Source organism: Corvus kubaryi, unplaced genomic scaffold (genome assembly GCF_017639235.1).
Source record: "Corvus kubaryi isolate FWS band 111438036 unplaced genomic scaffold, C.kubaryi_AGA036_p1.0 split3-37304, whole genome shotgun sequence".
NCBI classification, from domain to species: domain Eukaryota; kingdom Metazoa; phylum Chordata; class Aves; order Passeriformes; family Corvidae; genus Corvus; species Corvus kubaryi.
The window spans coordinates 2,347,297-2,366,443 of record NW_024582087.1 but is presented as its reverse complement, the minus strand read 5'-3'; the positions used below and the strand labels follow the sequence as shown (position 1 = coordinate 2,366,443).

The window sequence follows — 19,147 nt, the reverse complement described above, 5'->3', positions numbered from 1 at the left end:
ATCAGGGTTTGATGGGATCACTGATGGGATCAGGGTTTGATGGGATCTGGGTTTGATGGGATCACTGATGGGATCAGGGTTTGATGGGATCACTGATGGGATCAGGGTTTGATGGGATCAGTGTTTGATGGGATCACTGATGGGATCAGGGTTTGATGGGATCAGGGTTTGATGGGATCTGGGTTTGATGGGATCACTGATGGGATCAGGGTTTGATGGGATCACTGATGGGATCAGTGTTTGATGGGATCAGTGTTTGATGGGATCACTGATGGGATCAGGGTTTGATGGGATCAGTGTTTGATGGGATCAGGGTTTGATGGGATCAGTGTTTGATGGCCCCACTCCTCACGGAGAAATCCTTCATTTTTGTGCCGCGGATGCAAAAAAGGAGCTGTTTAGGCCGCGCAAACAACGATTGTTTTCATTCTTGCCTTCTCCCACTTCCATACCGAGCTCACCCCTTCTCCCTCCCCGCTGGAAGGGGGTCCCCCGGTGCTGAGTGTGCCCCGTTTGTGTCCCCAGCCAGGATGTGTGACACGTACCTGCGCGGGCCCAGCGGTGTCATCACGTCCCCCAACTACCCCGTGCAGTACGACAACAACGCCTACTGCGTGTGGGTCATCACCGCCCTCAACCCCGCCAAGGTGGGTCCTCAGAACAGCCCTTTGTGCCCAGGCTGGTGGTGGGAAGCTCTGCAGATCCAGGGAGGACGAGTTTGTGGTGTTCCGTGGAATTCCAGGCTCGTGTTTCATGGGATTCCAGGCGGGTTTGGGTTGGGAGGGAGCTCGAAGCTCATCTTGTGCTGTGGGTAAGGATGTCTTCCACTAGGCCAGGCTGCTTCAGCCAGGCCTGGGACAGTGCCAGGGATCCAGGGGCAGCCACAGCTGCTCTGGGAATTCCATCCCAGCCCTCCCCAGCCTCACAAGGAGGAATTTCACCCCAATATCCCATCCAAACCCGCTCCCTTTCAGTTCAGAGCCGTTGTTGAGGAGAATTGTTGATTCCCCAGAGCCGTGGAAGGAGGAGATGAGCAAAGGGGGTTCTTTGTCCTGGTGTTTTATGGAACAGAAGTTGGAAGGGGTTTGGATGCTGGGCTGTGGTGGGGGAGCGTGTGAGCACAGCCAGACACATCCAAGCACATCCAAAGATCTCCAGACACATCCAAGCACCTCCAGACACCTCCAGACACATCCAGACACATCCAAACACCTTCCACCATCCCAGGCTGCTCCAAGCCCCTTCCAGTCTGGCCTTGGACACTTCCAAGGAGGGAGCAGCCACAGCTTCTCCAGAAAACCTTTCCCAGCCCCTCCCCACCCTCACATTAAAGCCTTGTTCATCCCCTCAGGCTCTGCTTCTCTCCCCCAACAGACTCTTCTCTGTGTTTCCCACCTGTCTCTAAATCCCTGCCCTTCCCTCCCTGCTGAGCACTCACTTTGTTAAGGGCTGTAATTAAAAGTGAGGGTAATTATTTGTAATCGAAGCCCCTTTGATATCTCGTGTGGAGGGTGGGGAGGTGCTCGAGCAGCCCAGCAAAGCAGCTCTTGGGGCAGGGCTCCTTGGGGCAGGGAGGCTGTGCCAGGAATGCTGATTATTCCCAGTTTTTTGACTGTGGCTGGCCCTTGCCCAGCAGGATTTCAGCCCCCAGGGTCAGAGGAGGGAGGTTTGGGTCTATCTCTTGCTATTTATGCACTGGTACAAATTTATTCACATTTATGCACTGTTAGAAATTGAAATACTTTTTATATATATATATATACACCTTAAATACCTAAAGGATTGAAAGTCTGTACCAGGTGTGACTCCAGTGTGTGGGGAGAGAAGGAGTTGTGGCTGCCCTGGCCTGGGAAAGATCAATCCCTGTCCATTTCCCCTGGCAATGGGAATTGAGTTGAGGGCAGTGTTCGGTGCCTCACAGCTTTTTCCAGTCTCAGCCCTTGTCTCTCCTGCAGCTCTGGCACAGAAGAACAGAAATTACTCTGCTGTGTAGCTCAAAGGGCCCTTTCTGAGGTGACAGAAGGTGACAGGCTTTGTTCCTTTGAGCGTCTGGATCCCTGCAAACATCATTCCGTTCGTTCTGGAGGAATCCTGAGCCTGCCGAGCCTCCGAGCTCCCATTTACTCTCCCAGGGATGATCCCTTGCCTCTGGACATTCCTGCAGGCCCCTGATGCAAGCAGGGAATCTCATGGACTCACAGGATCTCCTGCTTGTAGCTGGGAATTGTTAGGAAGTGCTGGCAGCTCTGATGGGACCCTTTCCCTTCCCTCCAGAGCAGGGGCAGGATGGAGGAAGAGCCTGTGGGGTTCTCCCTCCCTGCTGAGCTCAGGCCGAGCCTTCAGCCAGCACAGATCCCGATTTCCTGAGGAACATCCCTCCATTCCCATTCCCAGGCAGGGTGTGGCTCAGGGCTGTCATTATCCATGCTTTGGCTGCACGGGAGCCTGGAAGTGAGCCGGATTTTGGGAGATGGAGTGTGGAACCAGGAGATCTTTCAGTGCTGCTTTATTGGGAGGGGTTTAGTGGTTGATGAGCCCCAGGATTCATCAGGGAAGGGCAGGACACTGGAGTGTTCCCTGGGTATCCAGGGGCTGGAATTCAGCACAGCTCGGGCTGTGGGGGGTGTTTTATCCTTTTACGTTATTTTTGAACCTCTTTGTCTCCAAAAATCACCAACATCCAGTTTTTGTGTGGATAAAACAGCACTTGGAGAGCTGGGTGCAGACATTTCCTGGGTGTTTCATAGGATACCACTTCCATTTGGGTTTCCTGCTACAAATTATGAAGGAGGAGATGGAAATCACGAGGAAAATACACCGGCCCAGTGTTCCACTGACCCTTTTGTGGTGAATATTCAGGTCTAGCCTTCAGCTCTCTGTTCCTTTGCTTTTGTGCCAGTCTTGTGCCCAAAGTTTTCCTGCTTTTCCATCAGCAGTGTGATGGGAAAAGCTTCTCCTCTGACCTTCCTGGGCAGAACTCTGTGATTTTTCCACGGGAACTTCTCCTTGGAGGAAGTTTCTCCTCTTCCCCTGCTTGGTTTCTCCCTCAGCTTTGAAGCCTGAGTCATAACACACACAGAATCTACAAGTCCTGACCCTTCCCTAAATCATAAAGGGGATTGGAATTGGTCAAATCCATTCATTCCAAGACTTCCCAGCTTGGATCAGAGATTCCACAGCACAAGGAAGTGCAGGTGCTGCTCCATGGGCTGCTCATCATGCACTGAAATCTGGAGCAAATCAGCAGCCTTTGTGTGAAGAGATTCCATTCCTTTTCCTTTGAAATGATAAATACCTCATTAATTTAATTAATAATGCCGGTTTACAAAGGGTTTCTTGGTTTTAGGTGTTTCATGCTGGAATTTTGATTTACAGGTGGGGAAAAGCTCTCCTGGAGCAGGGAGGGTTGGGAGGAGAGCAGCAGCTCCTCTGGGAAGGCCACAGCTCTCCCTGCACGTCCCTCAGGGATGATCCCAGCGTTTCCCATCCTTTCCAGGGAAGGACTGGGGATGAATTACTCCCAATGCCAATGAAATACTTGGGAATAAGGAGCGTTTTGTGCCTGAGCTGGAGCTGCTGAAGTCGCTGTAATCTTTTTATTGACTCCAGTGGTCTTTGGATCAGGTCCTGCTCCGTGGAGCTTTTGATAGGAGCAGTGGGGAAGGCAGGGAGCTGAATTTAGGACTCATTTGCAAGTCCTCTGCTCTGTCTTTGGCAAAGAACCCAGAGATCCACTGAGCCCCATAATCCCCTCCAAGTTTGCTGGGAATTCTGCATCCACAGGGCCGAGGGCTCCTCACTGACAAGTTGGGATTATTTCCTGTGCAGAGGGGGGGACATCAAACCTATTTGGGGGATATTCTGATTTTTTTTTAGCTGGTCCCTGGTGCCCTGGGAATTAATTCCAACCACAATGGGAAAAATAAATCACTGGGGAGCTGAGAAATGCATATGGTAATTGGGGGATTTGCATAAAAGCTATTTCTGGCCCTTTCTTGACAGAATGGATGTTGCTGGTTGAGGTTTCTCCTGGGGTTATTCTCACCTGGAGCCAAAAAAAGCCCTTCCCAAGCTCACTGATGGAGGAAGGGCCCCTCTAGGGGATGATTTATTCCAAATGGAGGGGGAAATTCTGGAGCTTGGAGAGCGGGGAGATGAGGAACGTGCTTTAGGACAGAACTGCACGAGCTGCTGTTCTCCTGGAGGGAATTCTTGTGGATTTTCCTCCTCGGGATGTCACTGCACTTCCAATCACTTTGGTGGCACAAAGCTTTGGAATCACGAGTCCCATCCCGTTTCCCTGGCTTTGCTCATTGCTCCCTGTCACTTCAGCAGCTCCAAGTTTGGGGGTGCTGGTGCCTCTCTGGCTGTTTAATGAATCAGTAAATTATTCCCAGCTTTCAGAGCAAAAACAAAAGCAACCCAGGAAAATGGGGAAATAAACACAATATTCAGCACCCAACTCTTGAGCCACAAGTGTGCTGGGATGTAATTAGTTGTTTAATTAGGGTCAGACTGCTCAGGATGCAGCTTCCTTGAGTGGCTGCTTGAACTAATGGTGTGTGTAGCTCTGCAGCTCGCTGTTCTCTGGATTAATTACATTATTCCAGCGTTTCATGCTTTGGTGACAGCCTGCACAGGTTAATGTTTGGGTACTAGACACAAATTAACAGGGCCAGAGTCATCTAAAGGATCACCCTGTTTCACCATCCTGGGCCTTTGGGGAAAAAAAACCCTTTTCAGAATGGCTAAAATCTCTAAATTTGTTTTTCTGTGCCTTGAAAAATGTTCTGTTCATCTGTAGAAGAGAAAATACAGGACAGCTCAGCCTGAGCTGTATAAACACCTTTTTTTTTTTACTTTTGGGTTGAACTTTGGGGTTTTTATCCCCCTGGGAATCCACACGTGCTCAAGTTTTGCAGGAGGTGCTGCTTACAAAGGCAACAAGTGACCAGAGGAAGATTTTGGGTTCCCTGGGCTTCGGTTCCTTGCCCCAAACTGAGGTGGAGAGGGACACCGAGGCTCTGAGGTCCTCAGCACTCACCTGGTTCCTTCTCCTTCATGACTTCTGATGACTTTTGTGTTGTGTGAAGCAGCTGAAATGGGGATCAACCCACATTTGGTGATTGAATCTGTTAATAGTCAGGAAATTTAATGTATTTATGAAGGTCTCGTGCATCTGAGTGTCTCTGTGCCTTTTTTTTTTTTGCTGGTCAGGTAAAGAGTCCAAGAAACAAAAACTCTGCTGATTTCTGCTGATGGGGGGTGTGAAGCACTTGTTTAATTTAATTAATCTCTTCCTTTTCTGGTTGTCCAGCCTGTCCCGGGCTGGATTAAGGACTCTGCCCCTAAATCACATTTGAAAAGCAGAGATTCCCAAAGCAGCTGAGAGCCTTGGAGCACAAACTTCCATGGGAATTCTGCTCCTGAATGATGCAGAGAGGCTGCAGAAATCCTGTGGGGGCCAAAGTCTGGGTGGAGAAGGAGAGAAAAACCAGGGAACAAGGATGTGATGATGCTGGGGATGGTGTTTGCAGACAGCTGGAGGCAATTCACATAAATCCGTGAATTATCTCCTGCTCTGACCCTGAACCAGGAGAATTTCCTGAGCCACAAAGCAAAAGACTCTGCATTTACTTCATGCCTGTGTGCACATCCAAATCCACCTCCAGAATTCCAGCTTTGGGGAGGGAAGGGGTGGGAAAAGGCACGTTGGAATCCCAGCACACGGATATTGTTATCAGCCAAGTCAGCAGGGCAAGGAGAGATAAGGCAGAGGTGATTCAAATCACCCGGCAAAATCCAAGCTGGGCACTTTGGGGGATGTCCTGGAGATTTTGATGCCCTTGGAAGCTGCTCCTGGACAGAGCAAGGGATCCACGAGCAGGGCAGGGGTTGGTGTTAATTGTGCTAATTGTGTTAATTGTGCCGTGTCTTTGGCAGGTGATCAAACTCAGCTTCGAGGAGTTCGAGCTGGAGAGAGGCTACGACACCCTGACAGTGGGGGACGGAGGCCAGGTCGGAGACCAGAAATCCGTGCTTTATGTGTGAGTAACAATTCCCGGGAAATCCTCCTGGGGGAAGCCTGGCCAAGTGCGGCTGCGGGGCTGGGATCTGCCCCTGCTGTCCCTCTGCGGTGGTTTTTGGGCTGCTTGGCATTTCTGGGACAGAAAGTTCTGCCCTCTGTGCTTCCCTCCCCCTCAGGGAGAGGCTGAGGCTCTCCGGGGAGCTGAGAAAAGCTGGGATACAGAAGGAAAAGCAACGCAGGCACACACCAGGAGCTGTTTGGATCTCTGTCTCCTGCTGCCATCAGTTTGAGTGTAAATCCAAGATCTTGGAGTGACATCCCAGCATTTCACACCCAGGGTGCATTTGGGGAAACGAGGCTGCTTCCAGGCTGGGATTTGGGATTTTTGCATCCTCTGCTTGCAAATCTGATGTTCTCTGGGGGGTTCTTCAGCACAGGGAACTCACAGATGGTCCTGCTTTCCCTCCAGGCCTCTCCAGAACCACTCCAGCAAAGCTGTTGTGCTCTGGCAACTGATGGAGAAATTTGTTGTATTTTTTTATTCTTCCTCTTCTCTTGTTTTTCCACGTGAAGCAGCTTCCCACTCCATTTTCCCATATCAGCACTTCCTTGTCTTTCCCAAACCTCTGTTTCCCTGAGGTTTTGTTCCTTCCCAGCACATGGACAGGGGTGGGCCTTGGTCAGGAACCCCAGCCTGGAACACACAGAAATGTGAAGGCTGATTATTGCACAAGTGTAATTAAAGTGTCCCAGGACACTTCACAGCTGCTTGGTCAAAACCTGCAGATCCCTGGAAGAAATTCCTGCCATCATTTCCCATTCCTTCCCTTTTGGTTTGCCTAAAACTCACAAAGATTTTCCTTTGATTGGATTTTAATCATTCCATGTTTTTTTCCCACTCTCTGTTACCTCCTCAGCACTTTGCTGATGCAGATTTGGAATGTCTGTGACTGAGCAAGGTGCAGTGCCTGGAATCTTTTCCCAGAAGCTTCCCAGTAAACTGCTGGTGCTAATCCCAGCAGGAGCATTTATTTGATTATAATCTGGGAGGATAAGTTGGAAGGCAGTGAAATGGGAGAGAGCTGTGAAAACCACAGTGGTGATTAATGTGCTTGAAAGTCCAGGGATCACTTTTCCCAGAGTTTGCTGCCCACTGTCAGCTGGATTCCCAGATCAGGAATAACATCTGGATGCAAAGTGTGGTTACTTTGGAGGAATCAAAATGCAGAAACTCCTGTCAATTCCAATTTTCTTCCTGCTCTTCACTTCTTGGTTGTTGAGGAGCTCAGTCCTGCTGCCTTTCCAATCAAGGAATGCACTTGTGGAGTGAGTGGAGTTGCACAGCAGCAGATTCCATCCCAAACGGAGCTGGGAAGGACCATTTGTTTCCAGGCTCATTCCCACCGCTGGAAAATGGGAACAGAGCAGATTGTTAGGCTGAGCTGCCTGATTTGCAGAGAGGATTTGATTTCCTGAAGTAACAAGCACCCAAATCAATCACCCAGCTCGTTAAAAGTGGGGTGGCAGAGGATGTGGAGAGCTTTGAAGCAGCTTTTCCTGGAGGTTTTTCCTCTTGGAATGTTCCTCATTCCTGCCTGGCTGCTGCTTAAATAAATAACTTGAGAATCAACAATGATGCTCCTGAACATCTCTGGGATGCAAAACAGGCACTAAAACAAGATCATTGCTTCATTCTCAGCACCCTGGGATCAATAAAACTCCTGCTGCAGGTCAGAGCAGAAATCACAGAGCAAAGGCGGGGGCAGAGCTGGGAGAGCTTTGCTGAGATTGGGAGAGATGGTTCTGATTCCAGGGAAAAACACACTCTGGATTCCAGGAGAGCTTGAGCAGTGGCTGCTGCAGGTGTCCCTGTCCCCGGGGCCTGTGAAATCTCAGGGATGGGGAGGAGAGGTCTCTGGATGGTCCCATTTCCCTGGGATACCTGTCCTGGGAAGGAGCTGGCACTGGGCAGGGAGCGGAGTTAATGTCACCTGCAGCCAGCAGGTGACACAGCCCTTGGAGCTGTCACACAATCCTGGAATGGGCTGGGGCAGAAGGACCTTAAAGGATCTTAAAGCTCATCCTGTTCCATCCCTGCCATGGCAGGGACACCTTCCACTGTCCCAGGCTGCTCCCAGCCCTGTCCAGCCTGGCCTTGGGCACTGCCAGGGATCCAGGGGCAGCCCCAGCTGCTCTGGGCACCCTGTGCCAGGGCCTCCCCACCCTCCCAGAGAGGAATTTCTTCCCAATATCCCAGCCAGTTCTCCCCTTGTCCAGTTTGAAGCCATTCCCCCTTGTCCTGGCACGCCAGTTCCTGATGCAGAGTCCCTCTCCAGCTCTCCTGCAATCCTGGCAGGTGCTGGCATTTCCAGCTGAACATTCCCAGCTCTCCCAGCCTGGATCCAGTCCCTTTATCAACTCCACATCCCTGCTCTGGACTTGCTCCAGGAATTCCACGTCCCTCTAACGTTGGAGCCTTTCAAGTGCTGCTGTTGTACCTGGGGCCAGGCACAACGCAGAGCTGAACACGGGGATGAATTTGGGTGTATTTAAACACCACAGAAAAGAGAAAAAACCCTCTTGTCCCTCTCTACTTGCACTTAATTTCTAAATTTCTCGCAGATAATACCTCAGCTGGAACAGGATAATCACAACATTAAACACAGGCAACACAACAGCTCTGCTCCTGGAATAATCGTCCTGCCCACGCTGTTCCCTTTCCAGGAGTGCAGGGAAGGGAGGGAGCTGAGCTCCACGTGGGCATCTGCCTGTGGAAAAGATGCTCGTGTGGGTGGGGATAAAGCTCTAAAGCTGTGTTGAACCGCACCGAGGTGATTAATCCCAGAGGCTGAATGAGCCTCATTAACAGGGAGGGATCTGTGACATCTCCCTAAATCTCCTCAGCCCTCCTGGGAGGATCCTGAGGGGAAGGCAGAGCGCTGATCCTGCCGGGATTAGTGGCACTTCTGAAGGGCTCAGAGGGTGTTCAGCAGATTTGGGGCTTGTGCCTTGTCTGCCAGGTGCTTTTATGTTTTTTAGATCCTTGCAGAAGCTTCTCTCAGGGCGGAAATGCAGCAGGGAATGGGTGGGAAGCAATTTTTTGTAGCACTGGAAACTGCTGCGAGGGCAGTTGGGAGGATTCAGTCGGTCAGGGCGCAGTTTGGGTTCTGGGACTTTATTTGTTTGCTGATGTTTTGCCTCAGCCAGCAGGGAAACGATTCCTTTTGCTGCTGGATGATCTCTTGCAATAATGGCAGTGAGTTGTAATGATTGCAGCAAGGGTGGTGGGAGAAGATTCACTGTGGGGGCAGAGTGCAGGGCATGAGAGGATTTTCATCAGACTTGAAAATCCCCCAGTTTTTTGGACAGTGGAATCTTTCCCCAGGAACTTTCCAGTAAATTTTCTTTGTTTTGGGATGACTCTTAATTAGTTTGGCATTTTTCTGCTCCTGCAGAGGCCTTTATTTGAGGGTGGGTGAGTCTGAGGACACTTCAAGGCTGTTGATCTGCTGCTGTTGATGTTTTTTGCAGCCTGACGGGCACCACCGTCCCCGACCTCATCGTCAGCACCCAGCACCAGATGTGGCTCCTGTTCCAGACCGACAGTGTCAGCAACCTGCTGGGCTTCAAAGCCACCTATGAAGGTAATCCAGGCTCCTCTTCCCAATTCCCACGTTTCCAAAGGATCAGGGACGAGCTGAGTGCAGTGATTCGGGAGAAGAAGGAGCTTCTCTAAAGAAATCGAAGCTCTGGAGGTTTTTTTCTCCTTGAGAGGAGCTTTGCTGGTTCCTTTCCCATCCAGGCTGGCTGGGTGGGGACTGTCCCATTGCCTTTTCGTGTTTTCTTGGAAAAGAGTTGGGAATCTCAGCTGACTGCCTGTGGGAAGGGAGGGGATGGGGGAATCGATGGTTCCAGCAGAGCACTGGTGTCAAATGCTTTAAACTGGGACTAGGCTGGAGTGTTTTGAATAAAATAGAAGTTCATCCTGGGGTTTTTTTCAAAGAAACTCACGGAATGCAGCAAGATGCGAGTGCTCCAGTCTGGCCTAAGCTGCTGTGTTTGCTGTTGTCACAGGTGTTGGCAAAAACAGGGAAAATGTGAGGGGAGAGTGTCCCTGGGAGCTGCTGGAAGTGCCCAGCAGGAACATTCAGCTCTGGATCCTCTAGGCCCCAGATGCACATCAGCCCTCGGGTCGTTTTTGAAGGGTTTCCCGTGGCTGTCCCTGCTCCAGGGGGTGCCAGGGCCTGGCCCTGGGGCTGCTGCTGCTGCTGAGGGAGCTCCGGGAGCAAATCCCAGGAGCCTCAGAGACCTGAGCTCCTGGAAGACTCAGCTGGAGCAAATACAGCATGGGCAGGGAGCCTGGGGGGGAACAGGTCCTGATGCTGGGCTTTTTACTGGATTCTAAGATGTTGAGGTGTTTGCACGGAGTCTGGGATATTTTACAGGATTTCAGGGATGCTGGGATAGTCCACAGGGTTTCAGGGATGTTGAGTTATTTACAGGATTGCAGGAATGCTGGATTTGTACAGGATTGCAGGGATACTGGGGTGTTTGCAGGATTTCAGGACTGCTGGGGTACTTACAGGATTGCAGGAATGCTGGGATGTTTGCAGGATTTCAGGGATGCTGAGGTATTTGTAGGATTTCAGGGATGCTGGGATGTTTTACAGGACTTCTGGGATACTGAGCTATTTACAGGATTGCTGGGATACTGGGCTTTTCCCAGGATTTCAGGAATACTGGGATATTTTACAGGAATATCCTAATAAGGGAACTGCTCCTGCTCCCTGTGAGCCCCCCAATCCCCCGTTGTCACTCAGGCCTTGGAATCCTGTGGAACTGGAGCTTCCAGGAGCAGATCTGCTCCTCCACTTCCTGCACAGCAGAATCCCAGGAGCACTGAGGCTGGAAAAGCCCTCCAGGGTCACTGAATCCAAGCTGTTCCCAGTCCCCACCTTGTCCCCAGCCCAGGGCACTGAGTGCCACATCCAGGGATTCTTTGGACACCTCCAGGGATGAGGACTCCAAATTTCCCCTTCCAAGGCCTGACCACGCTTTCCATGCAGAAATATTCCCTAAAATCCAACCCAAACTCCCCTGGCCCAGCCTGAGGCCATTCCCTCTCCTCCTGTCCCTGTTCCCTGGGAACAGATCCCAAATCCCATCTGGCTGCCCCCTCCTGTCAGGCAGAGAGTGAAAAATTCCCTCCTGATCCTCCTTTTCTCCAGGCTGAGCCCCTTTCCCAGCTCCCTCAGCCGCTCCAACAACAACTCCTGTAATTCCATGAAATCTTTCCTCATTTCCTGGGTATCTTTGCAGTTTTTCCAGCACTTTGCTGACCCTGCTGAACGGATTCGTGCATGGACAAGCAAACCCAGCCCATGCTGGGGGCTGAGCTGCCCTCCCTCAGCTCTGGCCACAAAAATCCCGGAATTTTTGCAAATGCTTGGAGCTGCAGAGCAAGAGGCATCCAAGGGAGAGGGAATTGCCAATTCCCAAATGCATTCTGGAGTTCTGGGCGACTCCTGACAAGTTCCAATATCAGTTTTATGGCCTAATTGTGAGAGGAAAATCAGAGCTGATGGAGCTGTGGAGAGTCAGGACTGAAAATCTGCCTGACGGGAGGGTGGAGTGTGTTGGACATCCATCCATCCCAAAATGGGGAGTTGGAATGAGGGGAATGCAATCCCAGAGGCTGCCACCTCCACCAGGCAATAGATTGATGGGTGCTGCTCCCAGGAGCTGCTGGAAGGCCTTGCTGAGGAGGGGGATGTGCCATCGGATTTTTAATGCTGGGATTTGGGGAGCCCAGCCAGGTCCTTCTGCTTCCTGTGAGGGTAAAAAATAATATCTGCACCAGGGAGGGCATGGAGAGCACCAAGAGTCTGGATTTGGGGTTTTCCCAGTGTTCACACAAAGAAGGGATGAGTTTGGAGCAAACACCCAGTGTGTGTAAATCATTGATTCTCACTTCAGCTCTGCCAGGCTGAGGGTCTGGCTCGTTGATGTTCCCCAAAATCACTCCTAAATCTCCAATCCCAACTTTTATCCTCATGAACAGACGTTTTTTCATCCTAATGAACAATGGTTTGGGATTTCCAGTGCTTGGCAGAAGGAATTGGGGTTAAGCTCCACTTTGCTGGAGAATCCTTTCCTTCCTCCCCACTGCTGCAACTTTTGGGAGAGGGCTCCAAGCCTTCCATGATCCTGGGGCTTCTTTTCTCCCTCTTTCCCTTTAATCCTGGGTGATTTTTTGGGAAAACACCTTCCCCTGGAGCTGATGCCTTCCACATCCATCAGGGTATTCTTGTAGAATTCCCAGCCCCTTGTAACAGCTGGAATAAAAGATTCCTTCAGGTCACGTTTTTCAGAAGTTCCTGAGAAATTTAGGATTGATTAAAGAAGATTCAGACCCCCATAATCTCCTTCTGAGGGATTTTCCCCATCAGTGGACTAAGTTTCCCAAAAAAACCAAACCCCTTATTCCTTCTGCTGATGAACCTGAGTTTATTCCCAGCAATAGCATAAATTAATTTGTAAATTTATAAATTCCCGTGGTAAGAACATTAAAACATGAAAATAATAATAAAAAAAACCAACAGAACAAAGCCAGATTTTAATTTCATGTTGTATTATTTTACTAGAAAGCGAGAGTTCCAAATTAAAACCAGATTTATGGGCACTCCCACACTGATTTAATTTGGATTTCTGCTGGAATCAGGTTGGAGCTGACTCAGGTGTGTGCCCCGAGCCCCCCTGCTGCAGGCAGGGGATGATTAAAGGCTCTTCATTGTCAGGGGAGTGCTGAGCAAGGCTTTGGCTGTGGAGAGCTCAGCTCCCAGCTGCAATTCAGCCCCACGGTGCTGAAGAGGCTCGGGAGCTCTGCAGGGCCGGAGCTGGAGATTTCCTCTGCTGCTTTTGGTGCTTTTAATCAAGCTGGGCTTTGCTGGGACAGGCTTCCTGCAGCTCTTTTTCCCTTTATTCAGGTGGAAATCCAGCCCTGGGTTTAATTTTTGGGGTTCTGCATCACCTGCCCCCCGTGTTGTTGCTGATGGGGCTCTCTCAGGAGGCTGAGGGTTCCCGTCCCTCCTGCTCTGCTTTCCCATTCCGTGTGCTGAGCTTCACACAAACCCCGAGCTCTGAAGTGCTGCTGAGCCACAGAAGGGCTTTGAGCTCATGCTGAGCTGAGCTGAGCTCTGCCAGGGCCGTGTTCCTGGCGTTTAAGCCTTGCCCAAAGCTTAGGCAGGGTTTGGGGTGGTGCTGATCCCGCCAGAGCCAGGCCCAGCTGCTGCACTTGCTCTGCTCTGGTGGCTTCACCTGGGAGGGAGAAGCAGGAAGGGCTTTTTTCTTTTTTTTCATCCCCTCCTTGTTGTGTTCCCTCTTTAGATCCATTTTTTCCTCATTCAGGGAATCCCAGACTGGTTTGGCTTGGAAGGGACCTTAAAACCCATCTTGTTCCACCCCTTCAATGGGGTCAGAACCAGAGGATCCTTTGGGTTGGAACGAGCTGATCCCTTTTTGATTCATTCTTGGAATCAAAAACTAAAAGGCAACAGAAACTCCCTAGTCCTGATTCCTCCAGGTTCTTGCCTGACACCATTAGCTTTAATTAATTCAGCCACATTAATTAAAACACAGAATCCCGTGTGTGAGGTAAAATACTTTCCTGACTGGGGGTGACACTTGTGGGGTTTCCTCAGGTTTCACAAATGCTTCACCCTATGGCTATCCCTTCCACAAACCAGAGTTCTGCTTGCTGGCAGCTCCCAAAATCCTCATTTCCCCCCAGAACCGAGCCAGGCGGGAGCAGAAATTCCAATGGAAGCACAGGAGAGGCACAGCCTGGATTTGGGGGAGCCTGCAGGGCGTGTGAGGGAGGCTTTGCTCTCCAGGCTCCCCACAGCAACCACTGCAAAGAGCACAAAGAGCTGTGCAGAATTCCTGCTGCCACGTTTTCCCTCAGAAAACAGAGTTGTGTCAAAATTCCCCCTGTATGAATAATATTTGATGGAGGAGCTGTGAAAGATTCGTGTCAACTTGTTTCCTTTCAATAATGTCAAAACACTTGGTTTGGATGTTCTTGTTTAGTTTTGACTTTTATTATTGGAATGTGGAAGTGATTTTGCTTTAAACTTCCATCAGGAGGAATGTTTCAGTCGTACTGAAGTAACACATTTTGATATTTTTTGAATTGCTCCTTTTTTTTTTTTTTTCTTTTTTCTTGGTGGAACTTCTGCCCTGCTAAATTATTTCATGGATTTTACTCCCTACGCAGGGAAATGCAGGAACCTGGGGGATTTTTCTCGGGACAGAAAATGGAATTTCTGCATAAATCCCGTTTCCCGACCTCTGTGAGGTGATAAAACCTGCGAGCTGTGGTTGCCTGCTGCTAACAAGGGCAGGGTGGGAACTGGGAGCTCTCATTCCTCATTTCTCTCCCGTTTTTAACCCCCTGATTTGAGCTGGGGTCGTGCAGAGGGACAGGAAAGGGTGAGGAGGCAGGAGACCTCTTGGTGTTGTCTTTATTCTCCCTCAGCAAAGGGTCAGAATGCTCTGATTTCCCTCACTTGGCTGCGTTTTTTCCGAGCTCCTGACGCCCTCAGCACATCCTGGTTTTACAGGAGCCAGGGAGATCCTGCACATTCTCAGTTCCCTTTGGAATTATGGCTCTGGAACTTCGGCTTCTGCCATAGCTGGTATGGAATTCCTGCAGCTCTCATCCCTCCAGAGCCACCAGCCCGAGCTGAGGGAAGCATTTGGGACTGGCTGGGGGGTTTTGGCCTCTCTGACCTTTCTGGGGAAGCTCCCATGGGCTTCAGGAGGACAGGGCTGCCACGCTGGGGTCGGGCAGGAATTGTTTGTGTCCGTGTGTGGAGGAGTTTTGGGGCTGCCACGATGGGAATTTTCTGTGTCAGTGCATGGAGGGGTTTTGTTGTTGGCACTGGAAGAGTCCCTGGGTGTGCAGGAGCAGCCTGGGAAGGGCTGATTCTCCTTCTCTCTGGGTACAGGATGGGCTGGGAGGTGAATCCACACCTGCTCCATGCTCTGAGGGATGGCTGGAGTGAGGTGTGTTGGTGTCACAGAATCATGGAATGGTTTGGATCAGACAGGACCTTAAAGCCCATCCCAGTCCATGGGCAGGGACACTTCCCACTGTCCCAGGGTGCTCCAGCCTGGCCTGGGACACTCCCAGGGATGGAGAATCCTCACCAAATTCCAGCAACCAGAGGGATCCCAGGACATCCAACAGCTCCTTCCCTGAGCACGCTGCGCTGCTGCCCCAGTGACAGCAGCACTGGGGACACTGGGGACACTGGGGACAGCCCCTGCAGCTCACAGAGCCATCACTGGCCCTGGCTAACGCTGGATTTCCAGGCTCCAAGGTGTGGGAAGGGAAGGAATAACAGCCATGGGTGTTTCAGGGCAGCTGAGTGGCAGCAGGGAGTGCTCACAGCCCCCTGGCTCTGTCAGACTTGCTGATAAATGTTCCAAATCTGCTCCTTCCCATCCCAGCTCCTTGCTATTCCTTGAGTTTTAAAGCTGCATTTTCATTTCCTGATAGGCACTGTTGGCCTTGTGCAGTTTTGGGGGGAGGAATGCACAGTTCAGTGCAGCTTCAACACCCAAAATACTCTTTATTTTCCATCCCTGATATGCAAGTGCAGCTCCTGAACAGTTGGATTTGGAGACTCTGCAGGAAGATCCGTAAACCCTGGCAAAGTGCTTTCACTGAGAGGCAAAAACCACAGCCTATCTCACGAGAAGTTTAATATTAATTTATGTTAAATTATTTTGGGGATGCTTCATTAGCTGCCAGTGAGTTTTCAGCTCAAGATGCAGCAGAAGCTCCGTGCCGTGTGACTTCTGCTCAAAATACACCTGGATCTGGAGTTGCCTGGAGCCAGAATAATAATGAAGGTGCTCGTTGTTATTCCAGCCAAATTGGGACATTAGAGGGAGTCATGCAAATCCCGGCTGCCACGATTTTCCTCTGTAAAGGAAGTGTCATAAAAGAGATTTCCAATTTGGTGCAAGAAATTGGAAGCGGGGAGAAAAGACAGCGAGACTGATCAGAGATGATGGGGATAAAAACCAGAGGGTGTGGGAGCAGAGAGGAGCGTGGAGCAGAGAAATAATGTGGGAACACTAAGGAGGGATGAAGGAATGAAGTTTTGGAGCTAATAGTGATCCAGGGCAGGGAATTGGAGGGAGCAGGAGATAACAGGAAATTGTGTCTGGGGTTTATTTGGAGTCGAAATGCACACGGAGAGAGGGATTAGCTCCGTGTCGGGACAAGGCAGGAATGGGAATGGGGTGGGGAGGGAAGGAAAGGGGACAATGCAGCAAATTCCCTCTGTGTCCCTGTGCCAGGGGGCTGAGGGTGGGTCTTGCTCAGCCAGATGTGGTCCCTGGAATTCAGAAGTTCCTGGAGCAGATGCAGAACAGGAGCTGCTTTGGATCCCTGTGTTTTTCATTTGTTCCCTGTATTTTATTTTTTCATTTCAGCTGGGATTGTCACAGAACCCTGGAATGGTTTGGGGTGGAAAGGACCTTAAAGATCATCCAGTTCATGGGCAGGGACACTTCCACTATCCCAGAGTGCTCCAAGCCCCGTCCAGCCTGGCCTTGGACACTTCCAGGGATCCAGGAGCAGCCCCAGCTTCTGTGGGAATTCCTTTCCAGCCCCTCCCCACCTTCACAGAGAACAATTCTTTTCTGATATTTAATCCAAGTCTGCCTTTCCTCATCCTAAAGCCCTTGATTTGAGGCTGGGGGAGCAGTCAGGATGGGTTTTTAGGACACAGTTCAGGTTGGGGTGCCACAATCTGGTGGGGGCTGCACCAGCTGGGCCTCATCCCCCTTCCCCTCACCCAAATTCCATGTTCTTTCTCCCAGCCCCCTTCCCCACACCCAAATTCCATGTTCTTTCTCCCAGCCCCCTTCTTCTCACCCAAATTCCATGTTCTTTCTCCCAGCCCCCTTCTTCTCACCCAAATTCCATGTTCTTTCTCCCAGCCCCCTTCCCCTCCCCCAAATTCCATGTTCTTTCTCCCAGCCCCCTTTTCTTCACCCAAATTCCATGTTCTTTCTCCCCGCCCCCTTCCCCTCACCCAAATTCCATGTTCTTTCTCCCCGCCCCCTTCCCCTCACCCAAATTCCATGTTCTTTCTCCCAGCCCTTTCCCCACACCCAAATCCTGTGTTCTCTCTTGCAGAGATCGACCAGGGCAGCTGCGGCGATCCCGGCATCCCGGCCTACGGCCGCAGAGAAGGCTCCACCTTCCGCCACGGGGACACTCTGCACTTCGAGTGCCAGCCCGCCTTCGAGCTGAAGGGCCACAAAAGCATAACCTGCCAAAAGAGCAGCCAGTGGTCTGCTCAGAAACCTGTGTGTGTTTGTAAGTCAGCCAGCAGCTCCAGAGCAGCGCCCTGTGTCCTCTGAGGGGGCCCCGTGGTGGTGGCACCAGTGGCACCCGCCCAGCGGCACCTTCAGCCGGCTCAGGGAGAGGTTTTGGCTCTCCCTGCTCTGCCCTGAGGGAAAATCCATCCTTGGTGGCCGTGGCACAGACAGGACACGGCCAAATCCATGATTGAAACCTGGATTTCTATTTTTTTCCCTCATGATCTGACACTCTCCAGGCTCCCTGCTGCTGCTGGGCCTCAGTTTTGCGTTTGCTGCCTGAGTTCTCAGCAGAGGTGGGATGTTCTGCTCTCCGTGGTGGCTCAGGGTCATCTTTTGGGGTGTAAATGGGAGTTACTGCGCAGTCCCCGTGGGGTTTTAGTGCTCCTGGTGTCCTTTGGAGATGTGCTGGGCAATTTGCTTTATTGCCCTGACAGGACCTTCCTGCAGGGACAACGCTGGGTTTGGACACTGCCCAAACTCCCAGCAGGAGCTCAGGTTTCCTCAGTTGGTGATAACCTCACTCTTCTTTTTATTTCCTCTCTTCTTTGTTGGCTGTGTTAAAACCTGGGCCTTGGAGCAGGGTCTGTGGTGCAGGGGAGTGAGACTGAGCCTAAAAAAACCAGGAGAGGAAAATCCAGTTGAGGGAGGGCGGAATGGAGAGGGAGAAAGCAGAAATGTCATTTTTAGAAGTGTTGATTCGCTGGGCAGGTGACAAACTGGGTTAGATTCCAGCAGAAACATGATGTGGCAGGAGCTGATCCACGGAGAGGATGGAGCTGGGAAGGGAAAAACTGGATCCTGCAGAGTCTGGAGGAGCTGGGAGAGAATTGGGGATCATGGAGAAGGGGGGAAATAATTTGAAGTCAGTGCCTTTCTTTCCAAACACTGATTTAAGCTCTGAGAAATGCCTGGGGAAAGGAAGCAATTCCTCGGTGAGTCCTGCCTTTTCCAGCTGCCATCCCTCCCTTCCTGTTCGGTTTTTTCCTCTGGAAGCAAACCAGCTGGAGGTGCTGCTGAGGGAATGGGAGTTTTTTCTGATTATCTGGGAAGTGTTAGGCTGGTTCTGTGCTGGTTTTTTCTTTGAATTTCCTGGAATTTTGGGTGGCTTTGAGCAACTTGGTGCTGTGGTTGAGACTCGTGCTGAGAGTTTGGAGTGAGAGTAAAACTGTGGTGCCCAGGATGAAGAAACTGGGCCACAGTAGTAGAAAAAGGAGAGTTTTTGGTAAAATAGGATTGTTTTTTGTAGGTAGATTTTGATCAAATCAAGCCCCATCCATGCAAAGCACGGCAGGAATCTTTCAGTTAAAATTATTCCGGTGTGATCTGTTCTCTGTGGCTCTTGGGATATTTATGGATCAACAAAGCAGTGGGAAAAGTACCTCAAAGCCCCCTCTAGACCTTCACTCCTGACTTCATTGTGAATGGGAACTGGAGCAGGAGAGGTCACAGGACAAAATGTGTCTGAAATCCGGGTGGGAAATGTTTGGAGCCCGTTAAATGTGAGGTGGGGAAAGGAGGGAGCCTGGTTTGGGTGCTGCTGGTTGGGATTGTGGGAACAGTCCCGTGCTTGGCCATGGGGGTGGGACAGCTGGAGATGGAGCAGGGGCTGGGGAACAGGAGTTTGGGAACAGGGGCTGTGGAGCTGGGGCTGGGGAACAGGGATTGGGGAACAGGGATTGGGGGACAGGGATTGGGGAGCAGGAGTTTGGGAACAGG

General features: G+C 50.9%; 1 protein-coding gene across 5 annotated transcripts in view; it reads left to right on the top strand.

The window, feature by feature from the left end:
* CSMD2 (CUB and Sushi multiple domains 2) overlaps positions 1 to 19,147 on the top strand; it is a 338,283-nt gene that overhangs the window by 176,094 nt on the left and 143,042 nt on the right. For 4 of the 5 annotated variants that reach the window (XM_042015480.1, XM_042015478.1, XM_042015479.1 and 1 more), the window contains 4 exons: positions 526 to 647; positions 5,944 to 6,047; positions 9,560 to 9,672; positions 17,244 to 17,426. The exons of the other annotated variant lie outside the window; for it this stretch is intronic. In XM_042015480.1, the coding sequence (XP_041871414.1) occupies positions 526 to 647; positions 5,944 to 6,047; positions 9,560 to 9,672; positions 17,244 to 17,426 (522 nt within the window). The remainder of the gene's footprint in view (positions 1 to 525; positions 648 to 5,943; positions 6,048 to 9,559; positions 9,673 to 17,243; positions 17,427 to 19,147) is intronic. 5 annotated transcript variants of the gene reach the window in all.